This window comes from Diabrotica undecimpunctata, chromosome 7 (genome assembly GCF_040954645.1).
Source record: "Diabrotica undecimpunctata isolate CICGRU chromosome 7, icDiaUnde3, whole genome shotgun sequence".
NCBI lineage: Eukaryota > Metazoa > Arthropoda > Insecta > Coleoptera > Chrysomelidae > Diabrotica > Diabrotica undecimpunctata.
In genome coordinates, this window is record NC_092809.1 from 150,067,425 (window position 1) to 150,094,282 (window position 26,858).

The following is a 26,858-nucleotide window of genomic DNA, read 5'->3' on the forward strand; positions in this document are numbered from 1 at the left end:
CAATCTAGAACTTTAAATTATTATGATTATTACTATAATAAAACATTAAAGTGAGATATTGGATTGTAACTGTCACGTTTTGAAAGCGTTTTTTCGTCCCGGATATTTTATAGTTTATAATACCTAGGATAAAGTATAATGTTAGTTTTTCACATTTATTGTTCTTGTAATAAATAATAATTTAATCTTGGTAGTTTGCCTGTTACTAAACTTATTGACACAAAATACAATTCATGTTCGGTAGGTAATTGAAGTATAAAATTACAGTATCTGCATTCCAATGTTCCCTGTGCCAATACCCTAGGTTTAAAGATCCTTCAAACATTTTGGATATTAGCTCAACCCTATCTCTAGTTATTAAATTTATTAGATACGGTTTTTTGTTGTTAATGATAAAAATAATACCTATCTAAAAACTTTATACATTTTTGAACATTATTTTTTATATATTTAGATTTTGTAAAATTCTGTTATCTGTGATGGCAACAACGAATTTATTCACGGACCATTGTGTCCAGTCTGAACACAGGTTTACATTGGGGAAAAAAGTGTACCAGTTTTATATGACGGGAAGTGTACAAGTAAACCAACATACGGTTTTTGACTTAACCACCGCAGTTGTCACTCCATACAACAAGTTTTTTCTTGTAAGCCAGCAACATACATGTATTTAAGGCTTGCAATATACAGGAAGCCATCTGACTCCCTCCTCTTCCCGATTGGCCCTCATGCCATACACGTAATTCGTGTCAGTAATATGAATATTAAAATTGTAGATAAATAACATAAATAATACATATCGCTATGTGTAAGTTTCGAAAGAGGAAATACCTTTTGAAGGTCAATCATCACACAACACACTCCACCATTAGGAATTGTGCTGTCAGATGCATATTTTTTAATGTACTTAAGGCTTTTTCACTTTTTCTATGATGTAGTTCTAGCTCTGTCTTGGCTTTATTTGCTGCAGCGACATCTCTGTTTTTGGTCTCAATACGAAGATAGTCGCACGTTTTACAACTGTCTACCCTTGGTCTTTTGAAAGATAAATTTGGGAAGTCCTTTAAAAATAGTTTGCGATAGAATTTGGCACTTACAACACTATCTCGATATTTCTGTTTAAAAGCAGCAAAAAGCCTAGTCATGTTCAATTCAGATCTTAAGTACTTCTTTTGGGACTTTGAACGGCCGTAGTGACCTTCTTCTCTGGGCAAAGAATTAATGTGGTTTTTAATCTCTTTCCTGTCATGCTCCGTAAATTTAAATGTAGTGGGTTCACCACAATTATCTTTAAAAACCATATCACCACTTTTCTTCTTCTTCACAATAAGTGAGATTTTTTGAGGTGAAACTCCAAAAATATTTAAAAAAGTTTTGTTACATACTTTAAGGAACTCCCCTGCCCCATTAGGTACCCTGTAACTTAGAGTGTTTTGCCTTCGGCCGCTTTCTAGCTCATCGTTAGAACCGTATCGCCCTCTCGTAATAGGAAGAATATCTATCAAACCCATCAAATAAGAACTTTGTTCATTTAATCCAAGCTGTTGGTAGGACTTAAACAGTTTCCTCTTTATTTTAAATGAAACTTAATTTCATCTGTTTTTACACTTGCAAATTACCTTGAAAAAAAAAGAAATGAGTTAGGGTATATGTTTTGTATGGTAATGTGTAAAATAAGGATCGAATAGTGATACCGGTAATAAAAACTTATTGATTAGATTCTAATATGAAACTGTTAAGATAAATAAACTTGTCATCAACAGTCACACATGTACATAAACAGAAAAATTTGAAACTTTGAAAAATAAAGGCAGATATCGAGCATAGTTTTATTAATCAAATTTTGTCCAAGTACTTTCGCTTACTAGAACATCCTCAGGGGCATCTGAAATAAGCCAAGAAACGTTTTTTTATAACCAAAGAAATTGATTAACCTCGATAAAAACTCGAAGTTAATGGATGATAAAAGTTTTTTTGTGATTAACGTTTTAGACTTCGTCAGTTTAGGGCTATCCAACAATCCCAGAATGTCATAAACATAAAATTAACAATAAAGTTGAACATAACACTACACTAAACAAGGATAAACAGTTTAAAATTATTTAAAATAAGCTACATTTTTGTCGGCAACAGGAGAGAGAATGGCTCCCGGTTTTAACGGAAATATTAAGGTGACATGTGACATATGACAGCTGGGATGGGCAGTCACAATAAAGTAGACGTGATCTGTGTAGACATGTGTAGATTAATTTGAGTATTATTCTAAATTGTATTTTAACCTATTTTACCTATTTTTAAAAATTTTATTGCAGCTTCACCTCGTCGTGGACCCGGCTCGACTGTTTAGACTTCCTGCACTGAGTATACCCATTAAGAATTTATTAATTTCATACTTTGTTCAACATTACTATTTTATTCTTCAACAATTTACAAAACTAGCTTGCTCAGGTTCAATTGATCTATAGTTGGCGTTAATTACACTCTCCATACCTCTGCGTAAATTAGATATACCATGTCCACAGTTGTATATTTCAACATCTCCCACTGTTGGTCAGTTGGTCTTGAGTAACGCTATTACATATTAATTTATAGTTCTCCCATTGACTGGGGTTTAACTGAACGACTTGAATTATACCTCATTTATACATTGCTTTTAATTTTGTTTTTTAATCTTTAGTAGTTTAATTTCAGAGGCAGATTTCTTCTTTTCTACAGTATTGATAGTGCCTGGTAGACCCTTTTATTGTAGTCAACCATTTACTGTCTGATAGATTGTTTAGTATATTTCTTGCATTCATACTTTATGTCCACTTCAATTGCTCTCAAACTAACACCCTAATTATTATAGACAGGTTTGAGTGTGAGATCTGGATTATGCAATCTAGTTATAATATTATATATGTCATATTTTATCAGTTGATTTCATCGAGTTAGAATCTATGGAGAAGCTATAAGCATAATATTAACGTGTGTATTAAAAACGGCGTAGGTAGGCGTGGCTAACGATGATACCAATATGGCGGTGGAATCATGATCGGATTCAATAATATTAAAACTACTATAAAAATATGACTAGTTATTTAAAAGATTTAATCATAATCTAAAAAAGTGCAATACATTTTTAATAAACTATGATTTATTTATCCCGCGGTAAACACTAAAAACACGATATATTATACATAAAGATAATTTAATAGTCAAATACTATTAATTTATTCTCTGAAGTACGGGCCATTACTTTGTTTACATATTTATATACTAACCTGTAGAAAGTTCTTCCTGAAGATTTTTTATTATCATTGCTTCTGCTACTGCAACTACGTTGAGAACAAGAAACCATTATTATGCACTATTACAATATATTATTACAGTTTCTATAAAAGTATTATAAAACTAAAAATATTCGAAAAACAACAAACGTAAACAAACATATACGATTTGTCAAAAGTGTCAAAACAATCTTAACAATATGGCCGAAGTGAGGTCGTTTTTAGTCAAGTAATGCCCTCTCCATAGATTCTAACTCGATGGTTGATTTCCTATAGTAGTGTCAGTTGGACCTTAGGCCAATGCTTCGTTACATAGAATTTTGAAATGTGCAGATCACATCTACATGATTGTGACTGCCCATCCAAGCTGTCATATGTCACATGTCACCTTAACATTTCCGTTAAAACCGGAAGCCATTCTCTCTCCTGTTGCCGACAAAAATGTAGCTTTCGGCTATTTTAAATTTTAAACTGTTTGTCCTTGTTTAGTGTAGTGTTATGTTCAACTGTATGTTTAATTTTATGTTTATGACATTCTGGGATTGTTGGATAGCCCGAAACTGACGAAGTAAGTCTAAAACGTTAATTACAAAAAAACTTTTATCATCCATTAACTTCGAGTTTTTATCGAGGTTAATCAATTTTTTCATTTAAAAAGCCTTTTTTTATTTCAGATGCCCCTGAGGATGCTCTAGTGAGTGAAAGTACTTGGGCAAGATTCGATTAATAAAACTGTGCTCGATATCTGCCTTTATTTTTCAAAGTTCATTTATTCGAGCATTCAACCTCATATCAAAATAAATATTATACTAACCTCTTCACAGGTCAGTGGCTTTGCTGGGATTTCTTTCTTTTTGTTTAGGATAACATAGAATTTACCACTTTCTGTTTTCTGTTTCATCCTGAAGTTCATACTAATTTCAAATTCATCACAAAAGGCTCCATTAGTATTAATATCTGTAAAAATAGACATCTTTTAAACATGCAAACAATTACTAACCGTGGAGAAATGCACTGATGTACATCAAGAAAATTGTTGGTTGACATCTGGCACATAGATCAACTAGCACCTCCATTGCTCTGGGACTTTCGCACATTCCGTTGGAATTTATTTAAATCGTTTGGAGGGGGTTAGGCACTTAGATCTTTCAGCAGTGGATTGGCGTCAGGATATAGATCATTTTGCAGGAATAAAATGAAATTGGTAAATATGGCACTTAGATCGATTAGCATTTCAGGTCTTCAATTAATACGCCGTTATTCTACAAATATCTACTTATTGTACTAAAATTGCAGATTGTAAATTAAAAGTTAAAACAAAGTAGATGAAGTAAATATTTGTTTGACTAGTCCTGTACAAAACTCTTTTAAGGATTAGTTGCTATGTTATAAAATGGTAATTCCAATAACTTGTTTAATATTATATTATTTATCATTTAATTATTCAGATGTTGTTGTTAATCAACATTTCCAACGTTTTAATACATATATTATGCAATATAACGAGTCAATTCACTTTTATTTGATTTTATTAGTTTTACTTTTGCTGTTAAGAATGATGTCTGAGACCTTCTACTATCAAAAGGAGGGAGTAGTTAGGACATACGTTGGTTATATCGTTTACAATCCAACTGACATATGACTTAATAAAATACCAATGGCGGTTTTACGAATAAAGCTTCTTTAACATTTTTGTAAGTTTATAAAAAATGTTATACTGTTACATCTGCTATCAAACGGACTTTCGTTACATACGCTAGCAATGGGCGTCCACCTTATAGAAATAATTGACTGTTTGCGATATTTCTGAATATATAATAGCTAACAATGGTACTAAATTTTGTATACATGGCTCGATTTTATAAAAATAGAGATTCTAATTTTTTCCAAAACTCTCTTTAAACATGTAATCTTAGGTCCGGTTATAATCCGATATTTGGACGTTTTTATGTATACAAATTTGACTATTCATCATCAGTGGCATTACAGCTCGTTATGAGCCAAAGCCTTCTTCAGAACAATCTTCCATTCGCCCCTGTCTCTGCCAACTGTTCTCCATGCTTGAACTCCGATGGACTTTAGATCATCTTCTATGTTATCTTGATACCTAAGTAATGGTCTTCCTTTGGCTCGTCTTCCCACTAGTCCTCTTCTATCGAAAATTTTTCTGATCGTTGCATCTTCATCTCGCCTAATTACATGTCCTATCCATCAAAGGCGTGCTAATTTAATACATTTTACGTCAGGTTTCCCAAAACTTCTGTATAACTCAAAGTTGTAGCGCCTACGCCACAAACCCAGTTCTTGAAGTTCTCCATATATTTTCCTTAGAATTTTTCTTTCGAAACGTTTAAACAATTCTTGGTCGTTCTGTGTAAGTGACCACGTTTCTGACCCGTATGTTAACACTGGCCTTATTAGTGTCCTATATATGGCAACTCAAATTTTTCTGGGTAGCTTTGGGGCCATCTGTTTCCTCAACATCAGCAGCGAGCCCAGGTAGACGAAGGTGTCCACACCTTCCAGTTCCAGATCATCAATTAATAGTCTAGATATCTGGTTGCCTGATCCAGTACAATACATATACTTGGTTTTCTGTGCGTTTATTTTTAATCCCATTCTCAGTGCAGACGCCTTTAGCGATCGAAATGCTTTGATCAGAGATTCTGTGGACCTAGCAATAATGTCTATGTTATCTGTATATCCGATCACTTGTACGTATTTATTAAAGATGGTGCCATTCGTATTAATATGGCACTTTTGAATTACTTTTTCTAGTGCAAGGTTAAATAAGAGACACGACAGTCCATCTCCCTGTCTCAGTCCATTTTTACAATGGAAGGGTCTTGAAATTTGACTATTACAGTCATTTAAAGTCTGACAATGTAGTCGTATGTTATCGTTTTAACAGATCTTAGTATTATTATTTAAAATATATGGACGGCTAATGATTGGCATTCGAATCCTTCATTGTTTTAGTTCTCTTAGCAGATTATAAACAAAAATTATAGTAAAGACATTTTTACGATTCATATGGAATTTATTGAGAAAACTATAACAAAAAGGGAAGTATAAAATTGAAAAAACTTAAAATACTAAATAATTAAAATGAAATAACAATAATGATGAAGAATGAATAATAAACAAAATAATTTCAAGTTAACATTACTTGTAACGTTAACATTACTTGTAATATAAATGTTAAAAAAAAACTTTAATCTGAGATCAATTTTTATTAGCTAAAATTTGAGGATTCGCTTTGATCAATTCTTCACATAGATGTCTTTTTCGAGGCTTTTTATTTCGTTTGGGATTTACAAAAAATAGGAAATTACGTTCTTTTGGTGTTCTGTACATTTAATTCTTATAACTGGTTTGCGACTTTTCAGTTTTTTTTTTGAGTTTTTGTATTTTATTCCCGGTTAGGTTCGTTGTTTACATTATTATCCAATTCTGTTTTTTTCTAACACACTCTGTGGTTCAATTTCCAGAAAATCATCTTCTATTGCGGTTTCATTTTTAAGGTGAAACTGAAGTTAATATCTATCTCGTCTACTGATTTTCCTTTAACATTTGCTGCTAACCCATGTCCATTAATAATAAAACTTTAGCAACCTTGATGACTGGTACACATCTTGAGGGAAACAGTAGAAAATTGTATGAGTACCAGGAGTATGCCTGGTGAAACTTGATAATTGTTCTAGGTCAGACTTTGCCACGAGTCAAAGATTTGAGATAAGGTGGCCAAATACTTTCTGAGATAAGAAAAAGCAATGCATCATATCTTTCAGCACCACCACTTTTTGGCATATTTTGCAAGAATGATATATCTAACAATATGGTGTTTGCTAGGTGGAGGTGTAAATAATTATTTATTCGTTTGGTCAACTACATTAGGTCTAGCTTATAGTATAATTAGAATGGAGAGAGAGACAGGTGTGAGAAAATAAATTAGGTTGGACTAACATACACAGCTATATCCATGCAGTGATCAAGAAAAAGAAAGAGGAAGAAAGACAGCTGGACCAACGCTAAGGGTAAGAGTGAATGATTCTGAAAGGTGAAGCTAGAAAAGTGGGTCACACTGTATGAGTTAGAATGCGTGAGTCAGACTGTGGGGAAGAAGGAAATGCCCATCTGGGAATGATGCCGAACTAGAAGCGATGAGTGTCTTCTACGCGCTACCTGGAACTAGACAGGAAGCCTCCTTGCTGATGAATAGAGTGTGGATGTGTATGAATGGAGATTGGATGAATAAAAGTAGTGCTTCGGAAGTGATGCCGGCCTTACAGCGGCCATTCCGCTTCCGGATCGTTTATTGATTTCCCGCTGGTTGAGAGTCCATGTTTCACTGCCCTATGTAATAATTGGGCAAATAATCGACTTTTACAGTGTTAATTCAGATTTTCTTTTTAGCAGCTTCGATTTTAATTATGTTAAAAGGGAGTATAATGCTCTATTTCTTGCAGCTATCCTTGCTGAGACCTCTTTTTCTATGTGGCTATCCGCTGTGATTATCGCCCGCAGGTATTTAAACTCCTCTATAACTTCGAAGTTGTGATCATTAATACTGATGTTCTGCCTAACTCTTGGTCTTTGATTTTTGGTTACTCCAATGTATTTCTTTTTTCTTCATTTATTTGGAGACCCAGACTACCTGTTTCCGCCTCGAGCTGTGAAAACACCTCTCTCACGTCTCTTGTAGAATGCGTGACTGCATCTATATCATAGGACGTATAGGACGAGATCGGGTGTAATTGCTAATGTTTATTTAGAAAATTGTTTTTTGAGACTGAAAATTCGAAACGAGTGTTCAGTGACCATAATTTTAATTGTTTAAGGAATATCTGAAGACTTGAGGACATATATGTTATGTTTGTTCTTTTGATAAAGACTACTAGATCATCGGCATGTAAGCCAGCTGGTAGTGATTTGGGTATATCTTTTGTTATGTCATTATGAGCTACTACAAATAATGTGGAACTTACACAAACCCTTGAGGAGTAACATTCTCTTTATACAAGAGAATTTATGTGACTTATTTACCTAAAATAATTCAAGATATTACTAATGTATTGTTTCCTTGTAAGTATTATTTACTTAATTGTTTTAAAACAAAATAAAATATCAAACTATTTATTTAAATAAATTAGTCAAGTCGTTATAATCATATAATACTTATTTAAAAATATTTCAGGCTGAAAAGTTTAGATAGTCTTCAGTATATTTAATTAAACTGTTACATGTTGATGTATCCATGGTAGGAAACTTGAAACTTTGGTGTAAATTCCAGGAAAACCTTCTATTCCACAAGCACTAAGTCCAAATGAAGTTATTCCCTCTTGGTACCAATGCGGAGAATCGGCATTTGATTTTTTCATTAAGGGACCACCACTATCACCTGTAAAATTTTAAATTATAAATAATCACCTGAATTTCAGGTGGATAAGCCTTAAGCATATTTATAATTCTCTTAATAATTCCCTCCGGAAAATTACCTTAACGCCGCCATTGACTTTGCGCCGCCGTTGGCGATGTAACCAAATATCGCTTATCCCGTTTCCATCCCTGAAAACAGCGGGTGACCTAATGTGTTTCGTCTCTCGATTCGCTGTAGCAACATACCACCTAGAATGTACGTATCTTAAAACGAATTGCATCTTTCTTTTAGCTACATTCTATTTCTTTCATCATAAAAAAATTTTTTTTCGTCTCTTATTGAGCGCACAGGATATTTGCAAAGAACTAGACAAGCACTATGCAATCTCCATAATAATTTTAGGTTAGTTCAAAAACAAGACCATTGCGGTATTATAAGTTAATCCTCTTGTCGTTTAACAAACTCCAGCGTATCCCTTCCTCCCAAATAGACTCTAGCTCTCGAATATATCTAGATTCATTTCCTTGTGCCATCTTCAGACGTAGTGCAGACGTCCTTCGTTTCTTGTTTCATTTTACTATCTTTTCATTGCCATAGAAAGTTATTTTTTTTTATAGAATGTCGTGATTTACGCAGTCAAAGGTTTTGGAATAGTCGCAGAAAACGGTGGCGGAGGAGAGGTTACTATTTAGTGATAGATATACCTCATGTAACACAGAAAACATGGCATCACTAGTACATTTATTAGACAAAAAGCCGAACTGATTTTGCGATAAAATATTATGTTTAAGGAGAAAGAGCATAAGTCGAACTTTTATAAGCCTTTCAATAATTTTTGATAGTGCTGGTAACAAGGCAATAGGTCTATAGTTGCAGGCATCAGATTTGTCTCCACCTTTATGAAGAGGAATAACGATGGTAGTCTTTAGGCAGTTAGGGAATGTACCTTGTTCAAGGGAATCATTTACTAGCGAGACCATGACCTCCAATACATTATGCGGAAGATTTGAGAAAATTTTAATAGATAATCCTTCTGTACTACAGGACGATTTGCTTTTTATACTACGAATTGTTCGAATGAGTTCAGGCTTATCAACTGGTCTTGAAAAGAAGGTATCAGCAATGTTTTTTGAATTAGGGAGATAGGAAACTGGATCTTGTTGTGGCGAAATAGTTGATGTTATATTTTTACTCACATTATAGTGTATTTTTATGTATGAGAGAGTAATAAAACAATAAATTATGTATGCAAATCCCTAAACTGTTGATACGGGTGACTCAATGAAAAACAGATATTTGTCAACAAGTTTACAGAAGTATATAGAAAAACAATTTTAAATTGAGTATGACCACCAAGTATAAAGGTTGGAGCAGAATAGAAGACAATAGTTGTGAGGGTTACTAATCCCTAAATAGGGTTGCCAGTGTCGGAGTGATGGAGGTTAACAGGTACTAACGAATTTGCAAGAAATGTAAGATGTTTATTTTATTGGTAATATATAACCAATAAAAGTTTAATAAGTACCTACCTATTTGCAAAATAAAGTTTAATTCTTTAGATAAAATAAAACGTTTTATTTTATCTATTTGCAAAATAAAGTTTAATTCTTTGCCTATTTGCAAAATAAAGTTTAATTCTTTAGATAAAATAAAACGTTTTATTTTATCTGAAATGAGTGCATTCCACGAAGTAAGGGTTTCAAGAATCAAACATTTAATTCTTTAATTCCAGGAATCTACGACAGTAATTGACTTAATAATTACCTTCTAAACTTATTCCACAGAAAATGTGATAGTGGGTTTTTCCATTTTGTATATAGGAAGGTCCAAGTGGCGTATTCAAAATTCTTAACAGTTCACTAAAAGTAGGTACTTCAGTTGCAAGGTGCAGTTTATTGTGTATACTAGTGTTATGGAAAATTTGGAAGTGCCGTGTAAACGCCGAAAAATTGGTCCTCTAACAGTTAATGAAAAAACATTAATATTTAATTGTTTTAAATCATTTACAGACAAACGTTTATGTGAAAGTGTTGATGAGACCGTTGAGTTAGTTAGCAGTACACTTGGTGTTGGGAAATCTACGATTTACAGAGTTATTAAAGAAGAGAAATGTGGTAGTTTTCAAATGCCACGTAATGCTCCAGGGAAACCAAAATTTCAAATAGAATATCATTTTAAAGATGGATTTCGACGGAAAGTGCATGAATTCTTCTTTAGACAAGAATTTCCAACATTGGATAAAGTTCTTGTCTCAGTTCGAGATGATAAGGATTACCCAGAAATAAGTCGAAGTAGGTTATGGAAACTTTTAAAAGAAATAGGCTTCCGCTGGAAAAAGAATCCCAGAAAGTCTATTTTATTAGAAATAAGCGATATTGTCATATGGAGAAGACATTTTCTAAGAACCATAAAGGAAATGAGAAACCAAAAAAGAAAAATATTTTATCTTGATGAAACATGGATCAACGAGGGTCATACACCAAATAAATTTTGGCAGGATGAAACTGTTACAAGTCAAAGGCACGCTTTTGTAAATAACTTATCTACTGGTTTAAACCCACCATCAGGAAAGGGACGCAGGCTGATAATAGTACACATTGGCAGCTCAGACGGTTTTGTTGAAGGTAGTTTATTAACTTTTGAATCAACTCGTACCGGTGACTACCATGAAGACATGAACGCTGATGTCTTTCAAGAATGGTTCGAACAAATGATAGATCTTTTTCCTAAAAACTGTGTAATAGTAATGGATAATGCAAGTTATCACTCCAGACTTATAGAAGGACTGCCCACAATCAAGGGGTTAAAAAAAGACTTGCAGAATTGGCTGAGTTCAAAAAATATTACGTACCATCCCGGATCTATAAGAAAGGAACTTTATTCGTTGTGTGCCCTTCATAAAGAAAAATTTAAAAAATACGAAATTGATGAAATTGCCAAAAATCGTGGAATGACAGTACTTAGATCCCCACCATATCATTGTGAATTAAACCCGATTGAACTGGTATGGGCACAGATAAAGAGTGAAGTTTCAAGAAAAAATACCACTTTTAAAATTCATGATGTTAAACAGTTGTTTTTGGAGGCCGTAAATAATGTAAAACCTAAAAACTGGGAAAAGGCAGTAAATCACACTATTAAAGAAGAGGAAAAAATGTGGAAGCTGGACAATATTACTGATAAAATGATCGAGCCAGTTATTATAAATCTTGGTTCTGAAAGTTCATCTTCTGAATCTGATTTGGATTTGTAACAAGTAGCTGTAAGTTTTATATTAATATTTTTATTCATCTATTTAACATACCTTAGACGGTTTTAAAAACTCTTTTTCTCTTTTGTAATTTTTAAAAATTAAAAAAAATGTGAATTTTTTAAAACCCTTTTTAATGTAGGCCAGTCAGTTCTAATATAGTGTGTGATAAAAGAGGTCACTTTTGTTTACATACACATAACAGTTTATAACACTGAAATAATTCATTTATTTTTTACAATTATTCAAAGTAATTTTTCAATTAATCTTGAGCACGCCCATTGAGTGGTCGGAGCTACCAGTTAAAATTATGCTAATTACTCTCTCGTTCATAAAAATAAACTACCTATAACAAAGTAATCATTTAGATTTTCGGGGTAAGGAAAAGAAAACGTTTGACTCGCTGCACTGGTTTTATTTCGAAAATCGTTTATTATTGACCAAGTTTCTTTTGAAATATTTTTGCAGCTTGTTAGACGATTATGAAAGTAGGATTTTTGGCTACTTTGAGTAGTTTTAGATAGCATTTTCTGTACGTATTGATATAATCAGAGATGGGGATACCCATTATCATTAAAGTTTTAATATATAGCAGAGAACGCATATTCTTCGCAGATATGCGAATGCCTTTGGTAATCCAAGGTTTGTAATGTTTTGGCCTGATGTTTAATAGAGGAAATGCGTTATTAAAAATAGATACAACTCTATTTAGAAGATCACTAACATTACAGTCAATGTCCCCGGAAGAAAAACTCTACTCAGAAGTCAAGCATGAATTATAGAATTTACGAAAGTTTTGAGTGGAAAAAAATCCTGCCTAATCGTCTGGTTGTTGAGTGGGGTGTTTTGAAACTGCTAAACTTGGTATACACCGCTTCATGATCAGAAAGCCACCTATAAATAACTGTAGAATGGACGTCAGCGGGTGGAAAATCAGAAACCACATAATCAATTGTTGAGGATGATGTTTTTGAGATTCTTGTTGGAGAATTAACGTGAATTGTGAGACCATATGATTCAAAAATATATACCTAAGGTCAAAAGAGTAATCACTATGCACTTTTAACCAGCTTGAACGTTAACACTCTACATACCGTACGTCAACAGCAGAAAAATAATTGTACCAAATCGTACCATCAACTTCGTCGAGACATAGTTGCAAGTTGACATCATCCACGCCTTTCAGTAATATAACCGAAGTTATCGTATGAACGTGGCAATTGTAAAATCGCGCATTAAACAACGTTAAAATGCAGTATCAGCTTGTAGATACTTACCACCAATCATATTCTTAGTTTACCCTTTATTTCAATACCTACTGAATTATAGTAGTTCATAAGTACTGTTGCTGTAAGAAATATTCTTAATACAATTTTATTAAACAGTCACGGAAACAGAGGTTTCCAGTTTCCACCTAAATAATAGGCTTGTAGGAAGAATAATTAACATACAATTTAAAAACACAACTTTTAATAAAACGCCAAAGTACATGGGGTGATCCTCATTAAAAAGTTATCATTCCAAGAACATCTGACAAAAACACCAAAAAACTAAAATTCAGAAACAGCGTCATCCAAATGCTATGCAGCACAATATGGGGACAATCAGTATCCATGCTGCAATCATCCCTAGGCCTACTCGTATTATTCCCGTCTGCGATACTGTTCCTCGGTCTGACTTAACAGCCTACACGTACAAAAATAAATTTCCAAGCAAAGTCAGCTGTTGAAGAAGAGCTTAAACTCATGACCACAATGACTCGAGAATAAACACGCCTTTTAATACCCAAAAAGCACCAGTGTTTAATTTGGCTTGCAATGCCTGGTATATTCTGAACAAAGTTAAAAGACAACACGCCAAATGTAATTACATGATGCACAAAGGCAGTAAAGACCATCCCCACTTTGTGACTGTGGACCACTGCAAACCATCAAATACATGACAGAACAGTGACTCACAAGATGATATGATGGCAGGTCAGACGATTCCTAATGGCAACTCCAGACTCTGATTTATTTTTGAGACATATTGCAATTTGTAGAGAACAAGATTTCTAATCGAGTGCTATGTGTTTTCATATAAGTCAATAATTAACTTACCGGCTTCTGTATTTGGGCCGGGAAACGTGAGCTAAGCACAACCAGTTGATTCTAACTTTGGCAATGTAAGCTCCCGATTTCGCATAAGGGAAATAATTATCCTGATCTATGGAAATTTTTTATTTTTATCACAAAGTACACGAACGAATTTTCTAAGACACAAGCTATGCGTTAGTAGAGCTGTACATTCTATAATTAAACTTAAGTTTGTAAAAAGCTTGTAATAAATGTAAAAGTAATGAATTTACCTTGACAAGAATCTTTGCCGTCTTCTCCTCCGGCGCATATTTGATTTTCATTGAGTTTGACTTTTGTTTTATTAAAAGCTTTGGTACACTCATCTTTAGTGCGAAAAGGGAGATCAACTTTGAGTTTCACTTGGGAACGACCACCTGTTTCAGTGTTGCCCCAACCCGATGCTATAAGCGATTCCTTACTTCTTAAGGATTCTTCATTTGGTTCAGGAAGACAAATAGGTCTAATCGAATCTATAAGAAATAAGTAAATCTATAGTATATTTTCTATTATTGCAGAAAAGGCGGGAAATTTCAATTTTTTCTTAAAAAAAAATATTTTTCTGCTAGTATTTTAAAGGGACTCTTCTGCGCTGATTTATGGTAGTAAAATATTAATGCGCAATTAGCCTATTGTGCATAAAACAAATTATTTCAAGTTAGCTTTAAAACTGTTGCGCTTCCTTATAAAACAATGACTTGAAATCGTTGCACAAAAATTAAACGCAAAATATCTAAATTGATGATAAAAATTAACATTAACAAATGTCAATTCTTCAGTGGAACTCAAACGGTTATTATACACAACTAGAAATGTTTAAATTATTAATTACTAAACACTCACCTTCAATAATATGTCTCCAAGAAACGAATTTTCTTGACCAAAAATTAGCAAAATTAAAGGCCTTTACAGGTTTTCATAAAAACAGACTTGATTTTAAAAAAGCCAGTGGAAGGGTTTCTATTTATGTTAACATCTTATTGGAATATAGACAAATAACTTTAAAGACCAACCTTGAAGCAGTAGCAGTAACCATAAAAACTCCAAAAAGTATTAACATCCTTAACATTTATTTTACACCGAATACTGATGTAGGTATAAAAGAGATAACTCATATTATAGATCAAATTCCATCGCCTAAGATTATAATAGAAGATCTAAATGGACACAGTCCACTTTGGGGATCTAATAGGTAATTAATATTACCCTACTTAACGATGGATCTCAAACAAGATTTAACTCTTTTACTGGAAACACTAGTCGCATTGACTTCTGATCTCTTGTAGACCATTCTTTAGTACAAAACATAACTTGGGAAGCTAGTACACAATTGTATGAAAACGATCATTTTCCGATAGTGATACATTTCGAAAACAAACAAAAAATTCAACCATACACTAGATGGAATACAGAAATAGAAGATTGGTCACCATTTACACAATTTGTAGAGAAACAATTGAATTATTTTTCAGATCCATCCCCACATGACAATATAAACGTCTTAGTAAATAAACTTTCCTCAGTCATACTTTCCGCAGCAGATCATATCATCGGAAAAAAGAGCATTCAATAAATACAAAAGACAAAAAACACAAGAAAATCTTCTAGAATATAAGAAGTTAAGGCTATTAGTAGAAAAGTGGTAAAAGAAGCCAAAAAGGAATCGTGGAAAAAAATTGTATCAACAATAAACAGTTCTACCCCAGCAGCAATAATGTGGAAACAAATTAACAAAATTTTGGGATGCCACACAAACTCATCAATAATATTTTTAGAATATAATAACAAAATTCATACATCTAGATCTGGAATAGCCAATGTATTTTCATCCTACCAGTCATATTCAAGTAATGAAAACTTTTCTCAAGAGTTTTACAATTTAAAACCAAAGAAGAATTACAAGAATTTAATTATGATAAAAGCGATAAACTACCAATAAATGTACCAATACTAGAAGAAGAGTTAACTGAATCTATAAATTCTATTAAAAACTCTGGTCCTGATCCAGATGATATTCCTATTATTTTCCTTAAAAATTTGCCTTAAAATGGAACTGCCTATTTACTAAAGATATATAACAAAATATGGCTCGAAGGAGTATTTGCACAGACTTGGAATGATGTTTACACAATACCTATTCTTAAACCTGGTAAACCACATTCAGACCCAAACTCCCACCGTCCAGTATCGTTAGGATGTACAATCAGCAAAGTGCTCGAAAAATTAATTAACCAACGCCTTATTTGGATACTCGAGCAAATATCTGTTCTATCTAACAAACAAAGCGATTTCGTAAAGACAGATCAACTCTAGATAACTTAGTTGACCTCGAGTCTGAAATACATGAAGCGCTAGCAAATAGTTAAAGCTGCATAGCGGTATTTTTTTATATAACCAGAGCATTTGACACAGTTTGGCGCCATGGAATAATTAAAACTTTACAGAAATTAGGTATACAAGGAAATATACTAATCTTTGTCACTAACTTTTAAAAAAACCGAAGCTTCCAAGTAAAAGTAGACGATTCCATTTCTAAAACAAGAATACAGGAAAATGGTACCCCTCAAGGATCATCGATTAGTGTTACTCTTTTTTTTATTGCTATTAATAGTATTATGAAAAATGATACTCCACCAATAAAGAGTAGGCTATTCGTAGATGATCTCATAATTTATTGTAAAGGAAGAAATATAGAACTAATTAAACAAACCTTACAAGATACTATTTCTGCATTAGAAAAATGGTCAATGAAATCGGGAATGAAATTTTGCTCCAACAAAAGTAAATGTATCCATTTCACCAGAAAACGTAATGTTAGAAGTCCAGAACTTACAATCTTTAATACAAAAATAGAATATGTTGATTGTATAAAATTCCTTGGAATTAATTTTGACAAACATTTACATTTTAAGCAACATATTTATTATCTTAAAACATCTTATCAACAATATTTGAACATAATGAAAGTCTTACCTACTAAAAATTGGGGATATGATCAAGATATCCTATTGACAGTATATAAAAGCCTTATTAGATCTAAAGTCGATAACGGTTCAAGAAGATATAGGTCTACCAGTAAATCACTTTTAAAAGGGTTGCAGACAATCCAAGATGCTGCTGTAAGAATAACCTTAGGAGCTTTTTGTACCCCACCTGCAAATAGCTTACTATGTTTAGTAGGAAAAATTCTTCTGGAATTAAGAAGACAATATCTTAGCCTAGCTGCAAATGTTTCAGCAAATAGTGAAAATCCCGTCAGAAACAATGTCTTTGCTTCTAGTACTACACGTACACTGTACTACACGTCTCGTGACTACACTGCTTCATACACAATCTAAATTTTAGCACAGAAAATACAGGAGAACTATTCGCAATCTACAAAGCATTAGAATTTGCACTGAACGCCAACTTAGACACCATTTACCCAAATGGTGCCTAAGAGTAGATGCTGCCGCCAAATCTTTAGTTAACAACGAAGACTTGACAGAACCTACCTATAAGAAAGATTTTTATCACTGCATTAACTCGACGTTGAATGAACGGTGACTTCAAGAACGGAATCAATTTCAACAAAAACTACGAGATATAAAAACAACAGTTAAAAGATGGACCAATAAGTATAGCAACAGGAAAGATCAAACTGTAATAAACATCCACAAGGAAACTAAGTTCCTGTGTTTGGCTGTATACCATATATTAAAAATTTTGAATAAAATCCTTTATAAAAAGGTATATAAAAAACCCAGTTGGGCTATGTTAAATTGGCAAAACGTTTTCGGAATAAGTATTCCATCATCAGTACCAAGTTAATACATGGATGTAGCCACTAAATATGGGGTTACAAACCCTTTAAAAATTGCTAATTGAAATTTAGTTTACATTATGTCTGTTTTACAATTTAGATGGTAAAGTTACCGTTGGATTGGTAACATGGTGACATATGACTCTGCAATAAGTTGCAAGTCCTGAGACGGTATGTCTACGAGGACTTAAATCAAAGATTGAAGTCCTCGTAGACATACCGTCTCAGGACTTGCAACTTATTGCAGAGTCATATGTCACCATGTTACCAATCCAACGGTAACTTTACCATCTAAATTGTAAAACAGACATAATGTAAACTAAATTTCAATTAGCAATTTTTAAAGGGTTTGTAACCCCATATTTAGTGGCTACATCCATGTATTAACTTGGTACTGATGATGGAATACTTATTCCGAAAACGTTTTGCCAATTTAACATAGCCCAACTGGGTTTTTTATATACCTTTTTATAAAGGATTTTATTCAAAATTTGTAATAAACTGACTGAGATTAGGACATCCAGAAACCAGAATCAACTCAGAATCTTAAATGGATACTTTCCACATAAACTGACACACAGCTATACATGGACTCAGGAAACACGAAACATAAAATCAATAATCGATTATATTGTAACAAAACAAAAAACCCGACTAAGAGTACAAGATGTAAGAGTTCAGAGAAGTGCAACATGCGGTAGCGATCACTATTTATTACGTTCAAAAATACACTTCCCAATCCGAAGACAACAGAGAGAAACACGCATAGACATAAACACAACAGAAAAGATACAGGAACGAAGATACAACATCAGAAGCCTAGATGAAGAAATACTCAAGACTTATTTAAAAATAGATTGGATAAGAAGCTACAAATTCCCGCCACCAAGAATATCGACCAGCTATATAAACATATAAAAAACTGTTTACACGAAGCAGCATTTGAAGCAATGGGATACTACATAAAACCCAAGGTAAACAAACCATACTGGTCAGATACCGAAATAGAGGAAGAAATAAAATGTAAAAGACAACAACAATATTTAAGTTCTAAATCATTACAAGACAAAATAAAATATAAGGAAAAACAAGCAGAAGTACGAAGGAAAATCTCTAAGAGGAAGAACGAGTCTTGGGAAAGAAATCTGAAGACTGGGAAGAGTATTTCAAAGGACTTTTGGTAGAGAATAGAGTCGAATTTCAGGAACATATAAATCAAAACCAAGATAGAATTTCAATAGTTGGCTCGCCAATTAGATTAACAACAGAGGAAATTAAAAATTTATGTAAACAGCTGAAGTGGAACAAAGCACCCGGACCAGAAGATATACCCGGAGAATTGTTTAGTACGGAACGAACAAATTGTACGAATGTCTTCGACAACCTTTTCAAGAATGCATAAACACAAGCGAAATCCCTACGGAATGGAAGATATCATACCTCAGCACTATACATAAAAAGGGTGATAAAAATAATTGTGAAAATTACCGAGGAATAGCTGTAACCGGATCTATGAGTCGAATATGTTTAAAGGTGTTAAAGAACCGAATCGAGAGAGAATACTTAGATTATAAAGCAGAAGAACAAGCAGGATTTCGTACGGGTCGATCCACTATTGACCACATTTTCTCCTTAACCCAGATAATAGAAAAAAAGATGGCAAGGAATCAAGAGATTCATATGTTGTTCGTCGACCTAAGGAAAGCCTACAACAACGTTCCACTGAAGAAGCTGTGGCAATCAATAGAAAGCACGAATATTAATAGAGAATTAATAAAAGCCGTCAAAGTGCTATACAACCAACCAATAACAAAGATAAAAGCAGGGACACAAATAACAACAGGATTTATAACATCAAAAGGATTAAAGCAAGGATGTTGCTTGTCTCCCACTTTATTTAAAATATACTTCGAAAGTGCTTTAAAAATATGGAAACAAAAATGCAGGACAATGGGGATACCGCTCACCAATACTATGGTATATACGCTTAACTTTGCAGACGATCAAGTAATAATGGTTCAAGATTATGACGATTTAAACTATATGGCACGAAAATTAATTAAAGAGTATGATATATGGGGTCTAGAAGTAAATAAAAAGAAAACCGAATACCTGTGCATTAGAGCAGAACAAAAAGATCTCATATTAGACGATAACACTACGATAAAGCACTGCTGTGACTACAAATACCTAGGTATCACTATTTCACAAGATGGAACATTAGACAAAGCCATAAGAGAGAGAAATACGTCAGGGAGAAAAGCCATCACAATGTTAAACACCATTTTATGGGACCAATCCATCAGCAAAGAAATTAAAAAGAGGATATATGAGACTATAGTAAAAAGTATCACTTTATACAGCTGTGAGGTATGGCCACTAAAAGAAAGAACACTGTCAACGCTGAAAGCGACGGAAATGGATTTTTGGAGAAGAGAAGCAGGAAGATCTAGAAGAGAAAGGATTACCAACGAACGCATTAGAAAAATAATGGGAATCAAACAAACAATCACAGATGACCTAACAACAAAACAACTTATCTGGTTCGGACACATACAAAGAATGGACGAACAATGAATGCCAAAAGAAATACTAAAGTGGCAACCAGAAGGAAAGAGAAAACGAGGTAGACCGAGAAAAAGTTGGAGCAAAGGAATAAATAAAGAACTGAGAGAGAGGGCCATAAAAGAAGATCTATGGAACAACCGGTCTAAGTGGCGATTGGAAGTCGGAAAACGGCGGAGAACGTTATAAACCGACAAGTAGTAGTAGTAGTAGATTAGGACATACACGCTTACCACATGAATATCATATTACTGGAAGTATTCATCCAATGTGCGGTAAGTGATTTGACAGGCTAAGTGTCCAACATTGCCTAATCGAATGTCCTGCATATTCAAATGAGAGGAAAAAGTGTAACCTACCGACAACGCTACGCGAGTTTCGAGAAGAAAACTGTGTCTATTCGTCAGTTTTAACTTTTCTTAAATCAATAAGAATATACAACCAAATATAAACATCAGTACGTGTACAAATAAATGTGTTATAGTCAATGCGTCTATTAACCAAGGTACTTAGTATAACTCAGATTTATGTATGTAAAATAAAAATCTATATTTGTCAAAATTAGTATATATTACAAGTAAGTAAGGAAGTAGTAAGTTGTCAGTATCCATAAATATAAAAAAAGATTGTAATACCGAGCGACGGTAATAACCACATAGGTTGATGTACCTTCTTTGTAAAAAAAAATGACTTGAAATATTAAATTAAAAATTACAAGGAAAAATCACAGAGGTTGGCTGTATACCACAATTTAAAAAAACTTGCAAGTAAATGAAAACTTAATGTAAAAGGTGTAAAATGCTATATTTATTAAAAAATTCAAATTATCCAAAAAGGATTCAGAACTTCATTCAGAACGTTTCCTGTCCAATCGGACCATCATCAGTGAAAACCTGGAAATAAGTATTTCCACGTTAAAGAATCAATGCAAAGGTAAAATCTAGATTGGTAAATACAACTTTTGGTAAACATTTAAATCTTAAGAGTAGTTAAAACTAGCCACAAATTGAGGTCAAATGACCCTTTTACATTTTCATATTATTATTGTATTAACTTAAATGTAGATTTAAAGGTCATACTAATAGACTTTAGTGACCAACATTGGAACGCCACAGTACAACATTGAGAATCTTACAAAAATAGACGGCAAAGAGAAAGACCACAAATATAATAAGTGGAGGACTTCGAAAAAATAGCCGAAACAAACTGTAAGTATATTGCTCGGGATAGAGATCGATGACAAGAGATGGAAGAGACCTTTGTCTAAAGAACAAAGATAAAAGACTAAGAAAACGAAGATATCCTATTATTTTCATATAATGTGCGGTAGATTCAAAATGTTATATATTTATTGTATATATTATTACAGTGAACTTGAAATGTGTTGTCGAAACATTAACTTCGGCAGAAAAATGGTTAAATTATCTGTTTTATCTTAGCATAAGTACGTTCTTAAAACTAGTAATAGGCTTTAGCAAGTCAAAAGTCTAATTTTAATTAAAGATGTTAGTATCAATATTAGAACTTCATCAGCTTGAATTCAATATTAACAGATTTCAACGACTCAGTGTTTGTTTCCTTATTCATAAGATATATTGATATATCTTACCTGTATATGAAACATTCTTACTGAGTTTTAGTAGGGCAATATCATTACTTTGAACTTTGGAGTTGTAGTTTTGATGTTGCATTATCCTTGAAATACCAATAATAATAGGTTTTTGGTTGCAGATTCCATCTTGGTCGCAATCAATTTCGGATGTTAAATTGTGCTCTCCCAATTTTACGAATGTTCTGGAAATACCAAGTCAGATGTAATAAATAAATCTTATTTTTAAACGCAATTATACAAACGCAAAATGCAATTTTATAGGAAATTGTAACAAACTGTCTAATACCATCAGTTTGGACACTGCAATTTTTATTTCAGTAATTGATACAAGAATTTTAATGCGATATATCATAGGTTCAGGAAAATATCTATGTTTTTCATGTTTTTTTTTACGGTAACGCTTCAACAATTAATATTAAGCCTAGTTTTCTATATAGGTTCTTTACTCAATTTTTAGGGTTTAAATCTACGATATCAGTACGGTGACGAATAATTTTAAATTCTATAGACTTCGGGTATATCTCCCATTATTAAGGTCTAAGACCAAACAGATGAGGCTTTAATACAATTAAATCTTTTTAAATATAAAGAGTAAACCTATTTTTTGCAAAATTTCGTATTTATTTTGTAGCATTTTCATTTTACCCCATATATAATAAAACACCGAAAAAGACTTTTAATCTTTTTGCCTCTGATATTGATAATATATTTATTTTCGAGTCTGTTTAAAATAATTTTAATTGCTATTTCGGTTGATATTGATTCCGCCTAGATATTTGCCATCCAAATTAACAGAAATCTTTCCGTTTATATTTATATCGATATGGGAGGATAAGACATCTCTTCGATGTAGATTTAGTGTAGTGTAGAAATTAAGAATTAGGTTCTAAACGGGAAAACATGGTTCTCGGCAGAGAGTTTTAAAAATTGGCAAATTTTCGTTAAATTCTATGAGTTTTGGTTAGAAAAAGGTGATTAACCACTTAACGTACTCACTCGAGTTAACTCGGTTTTAATTACGTTTCTATTTTCGCATAATCGAGTTAACTCGTGCTTAAAATTTTTGTACAATATATAAGATGCCTACGCGTTTTAACTCGTCTAGCGCTAAATAACGGTCCTCCCCACTTGTTTTCTTGGTTCTTATTTTAAACTTCCTACGATCGTTTGCCGGCTGGAATGTGTAGTCTGTCTGTCTCTCGCAGTGCGTTAGTTATAGGATTAAGGAAAAAAGGAAAGAATTATTGCCCAGGCATTTTATAGTCCCGAAGCACCAAGGAAGTCCACAAAAAAAGTGTTTTCCGATTAAATCACTTAGTACTTTTGATATTTTCATTAAAACGTTTTAACGTTAACTTAAATTCATATAGTCAAATATAGAAGGGGCCCGTCAGGCCTTCTATATACCGCATTGCGGACTAGGCCCTTAAGGCAGATCAAGTTAACTGATCTACTCGCGAAATCCGAGCACTGAGGTCATGTGCGGCATACATGGGCTTGGTGGCCGGACTCCACTCGGACGCTCAGCCGGCGAGGAGAACAAAATTTATTTTGCCAAATCGGTGGCTGAGTGGCCGAGCACACACTCTTTTCCGGACATAGAGTCGTCAGCTCAGACTTATTTAATACCAAAAGATCAAAATAACACCCATGATCCAACGAAGTATCGCCCAATTACTTGTCTTACAACTTTGTATAAATTGGTCACATTCTATCTAGCTCGGCGTATCTACCAACACTGTACTCTAAACAATATCATAGAGTCTTTACAGAAAGGGTGCCCTAAGAGTTCCATGGGTTACAAAAAACAACTTATCATCGACTTTGTCATTTCTAACCAAGCATATAGCAAAAAAAGAAATCTCTTTACTGCTTTTATCGACTAAAAGAAAGCGTTTGATTCAGTGCCGCATGATTGTCTTATAGATATATTAAAAATATATTAGATGATAATGTAGTGACCTTTTCAAAACATGTCAGATTGGAAGACAAAAATTCACCTCCAAATACCTGGTGAAAACAATATCGAAACTGAAAATATTGCGATCAACCGGGGCCTATTTCAAGAAGACTCGTTGATTTCACTGTGGTTTTGTCTAGCAATGAACCCCCTATCCCAGCTACTGAACTTAACTGACACAGCTGTTAGCATCAAAAATAACAGTACTGTTGTGGCAAAGCTAAATCATCTATTGTATATGGATGATTTAAAACTATTGGCTTCCACTCGAAGCAACTTGGATCAGATGCTGAAAACAGGGGAAAATTTCTCTAATGAAATTAGAAGACGCACATCGGCCATATCTTTAATATAATCAAAGGAAAGGTTCAGCCTGGTGGATTCGATATGCAAAATGGCCAGAACATTAAGACCATCGGTAAAAATGGTATGCATAAATACCTCGGAATAAAGCAAGAGCGGAAGATTGACCATAGGTAAATGAAAACTGAGATAACTACTGAGTTTATACGAAGGGCAAAACAGCTGCTTCCTTCACACCTTAATAGTAAAAATTTGTTTAAGGCACAAAATACCTATGCATGGCTATACCTTATGGCATACCTTAGCTACTCATTTGGTATTATTAAGTGGACAAAAACGGATATAGAAAATCTTCAGCGAAAAGTACGAACACCCCTCACAAAGGCACAAAAACACCATCCTCGAAGTGCAGTAGAAAGAACGACATTACCGCGATATTTAGGAGGACGAGGACTTATGGATATAAGTGAGCAACTAGAAAAACACATTACTAATTTAAGAACTTATTTTCAGGTGCAGGCTGAGACATCTACTCTACATCGCGCAATTTGTGCAGTAGAGGGTAAAACACCGATTAAACTGAAGGAACCGGAAATGCGCATAAACCATCTTACTAAAGACAAAAAAATGCGCACCTGGATGGGTAAACCTCTTCACGGGCGACATCCTAATGAGGTCAGTCACGACCATGTCGACAATATAGCGTCGAATTATTAGCTGACATAAGGAAAGATGTTCCCTGAAATAGAAAGTTTATTACTCGCCATTCAGGATCAGGTCATACCAACCAAAAATTACCTGAAATATCAAAGACCTTCAGGTCCAAAATGGCAAATGCCGATATGGATGTCAAGCTCAAGAAACCATCCTACACCTTACCGGGAGCTGCCAGGTATTTGCTGCAACTAAATATAAGGAACAGCACGACTCAGTAGGAAAGATCTTTTATCAAGATATAGCCATCAAACTTTAACTTCTCCAAACAAACCATCTCCCATATTATCAATACGTTCCTAAATGTATACTTGAGAATGATAGCTACAATCTATACTAGGACCACACTGTGGTCACAGACCAAACAGTGGCACATAATAGCCCAGATCTTATACTAGTTAATAAACTAAAGAGACAAACAACACTAATTGATGTGGCGATACCCAACAACAATAATCTTCGTGTTAAACAGAACGAAAAGATCGCCAAGTACAGCGATCTGGAAATTCAAATACAAAGACAGTGGAGAATATAAAGTACCCAGATAATACCTATTATTATCTCTACTACTGGAGTCATTACGAAGCCTTCTGGAAAACATAAAAAAGCTAGGTCTGAATGAACATCTCCACAAGACCATGCAGAAAGCTGTACTGCTCTCAACGTCCAGATGTGTACGAAAATTTTTGGGAGATGCCAAGTCACCTAGGGTTCGATAACACGGAAAGAGTCCCACCAGAGCTCAATCCTTTTGATACCGTAGGTATCTGGGATGAGTGAATTTTCCCCTTAGAGGGAGTGTAAGGCGTATGGCTAAATCTGGAAATAATAATAATAATATCTCATTGCCATTATTTTACAATTGTGCAGGTTAGGTTCATTTAAGGCTCAAGAAAACGATATCTATCTCAACGAATGATGACAGGCTGATACTCCGTAAGCCTCGAATTTTGAATATGGGTGCCTCAGCTAGCTCCTTATCAAATTTTAATGGTGAATTTTTGAGTAAATCAATGTCAATAATTAAAAATAAGTACTAGCATTAGATAGTTACATACATAATCAATATAAGTGCATAATTTGGTTAACTTAGATAAGGACGTTGCAGAGACAAAAATGTTCACGTAACATCTTGTTTTCGCCTTAAATAAGTGATGGATTCAAAATAGATATATATTATAAAAGTACTCACAGTCGTCCAACAGAAGCCTGAGTTTCCTTTGTTACACAATGTGCAGCAGTTAAGACGAAACTTGAACTGATTAGTGAACCTCCACAATTCCATTCTATTTTTTTAACTTTGTTTATGTATCCAAGTCGTACCATCCATGGAAACTCTTTTAAATCTGCTTCTGTTCCTCCAAAAATTTTTGTCACTATTTTGCCAGTGTTGTCAGATTCCTAAAATAAAACCTTTAAACACACAAATAAGACCGGATTTTTATGATTACCTTTTACAATATAAAGAAGTGGATCTGCGAGATTTTATATGGCTTATTACCGTAAAAATGGATAAAATGTTCATAATACATATTTTTCACAAAAGCTTAAAACAAATATTTCATATCTGCTATCATTAGAATTCGGTATATTGAATTAATTTTTAGTTGTAGGAATTATCTCTATCAAGGTTTACTACATTATTAGAGAAACAACTCTTTTGAATATCTTCTTCTTCCGCTAGTGCCTATCCTCTACGGATGTTGGCTATCACAATGGCCCATCGTATTTTATTAGCAGCTGTTCGAAATAGGCCTGTGGTGGTCATACCTGTCCACTGTCTCAAATTCTTAAACCAGGATATTCGGCGGCGTCCTGGTCCTCTATTTCCTTCAATTTTCCCTTCTAATATCAATAGTAGGATTCTGTATTTATTTTCATTTCTCACT

General features: G+C 33.6%; 1 protein-coding gene across 1 annotated transcript in view; it reads right to left on the reverse strand.

The window, feature by feature from the left end:
* Positions 1-8,409: 8,409 nt before the first annotated feature.
* Positions 8,410-26,858, reverse strand: part of LOC140447039 (phenoloxidase-activating factor 1-like) — a 33,122-nt gene continuing 14,673 nt past the window's right edge. Inside the window, exons 3-6 of the mRNA XM_072539626.1 lie at positions 26,162-26,370; positions 21,990-22,174; positions 14,247-14,486; positions 8,410-8,670 (exon numbers count right to left, since the gene is read on the reverse strand). Coding sequence (XP_072395727.1) covers positions 8,501-8,670; positions 14,247-14,486; positions 21,990-22,174; positions 26,162-26,370 — 804 coding nt within the window. The 3' untranslated portion in view covers positions 8,410-8,500. The remainder of the gene's footprint in view (positions 8,671-14,246; positions 14,487-21,989; positions 22,175-26,161; positions 26,371-26,858) is intronic.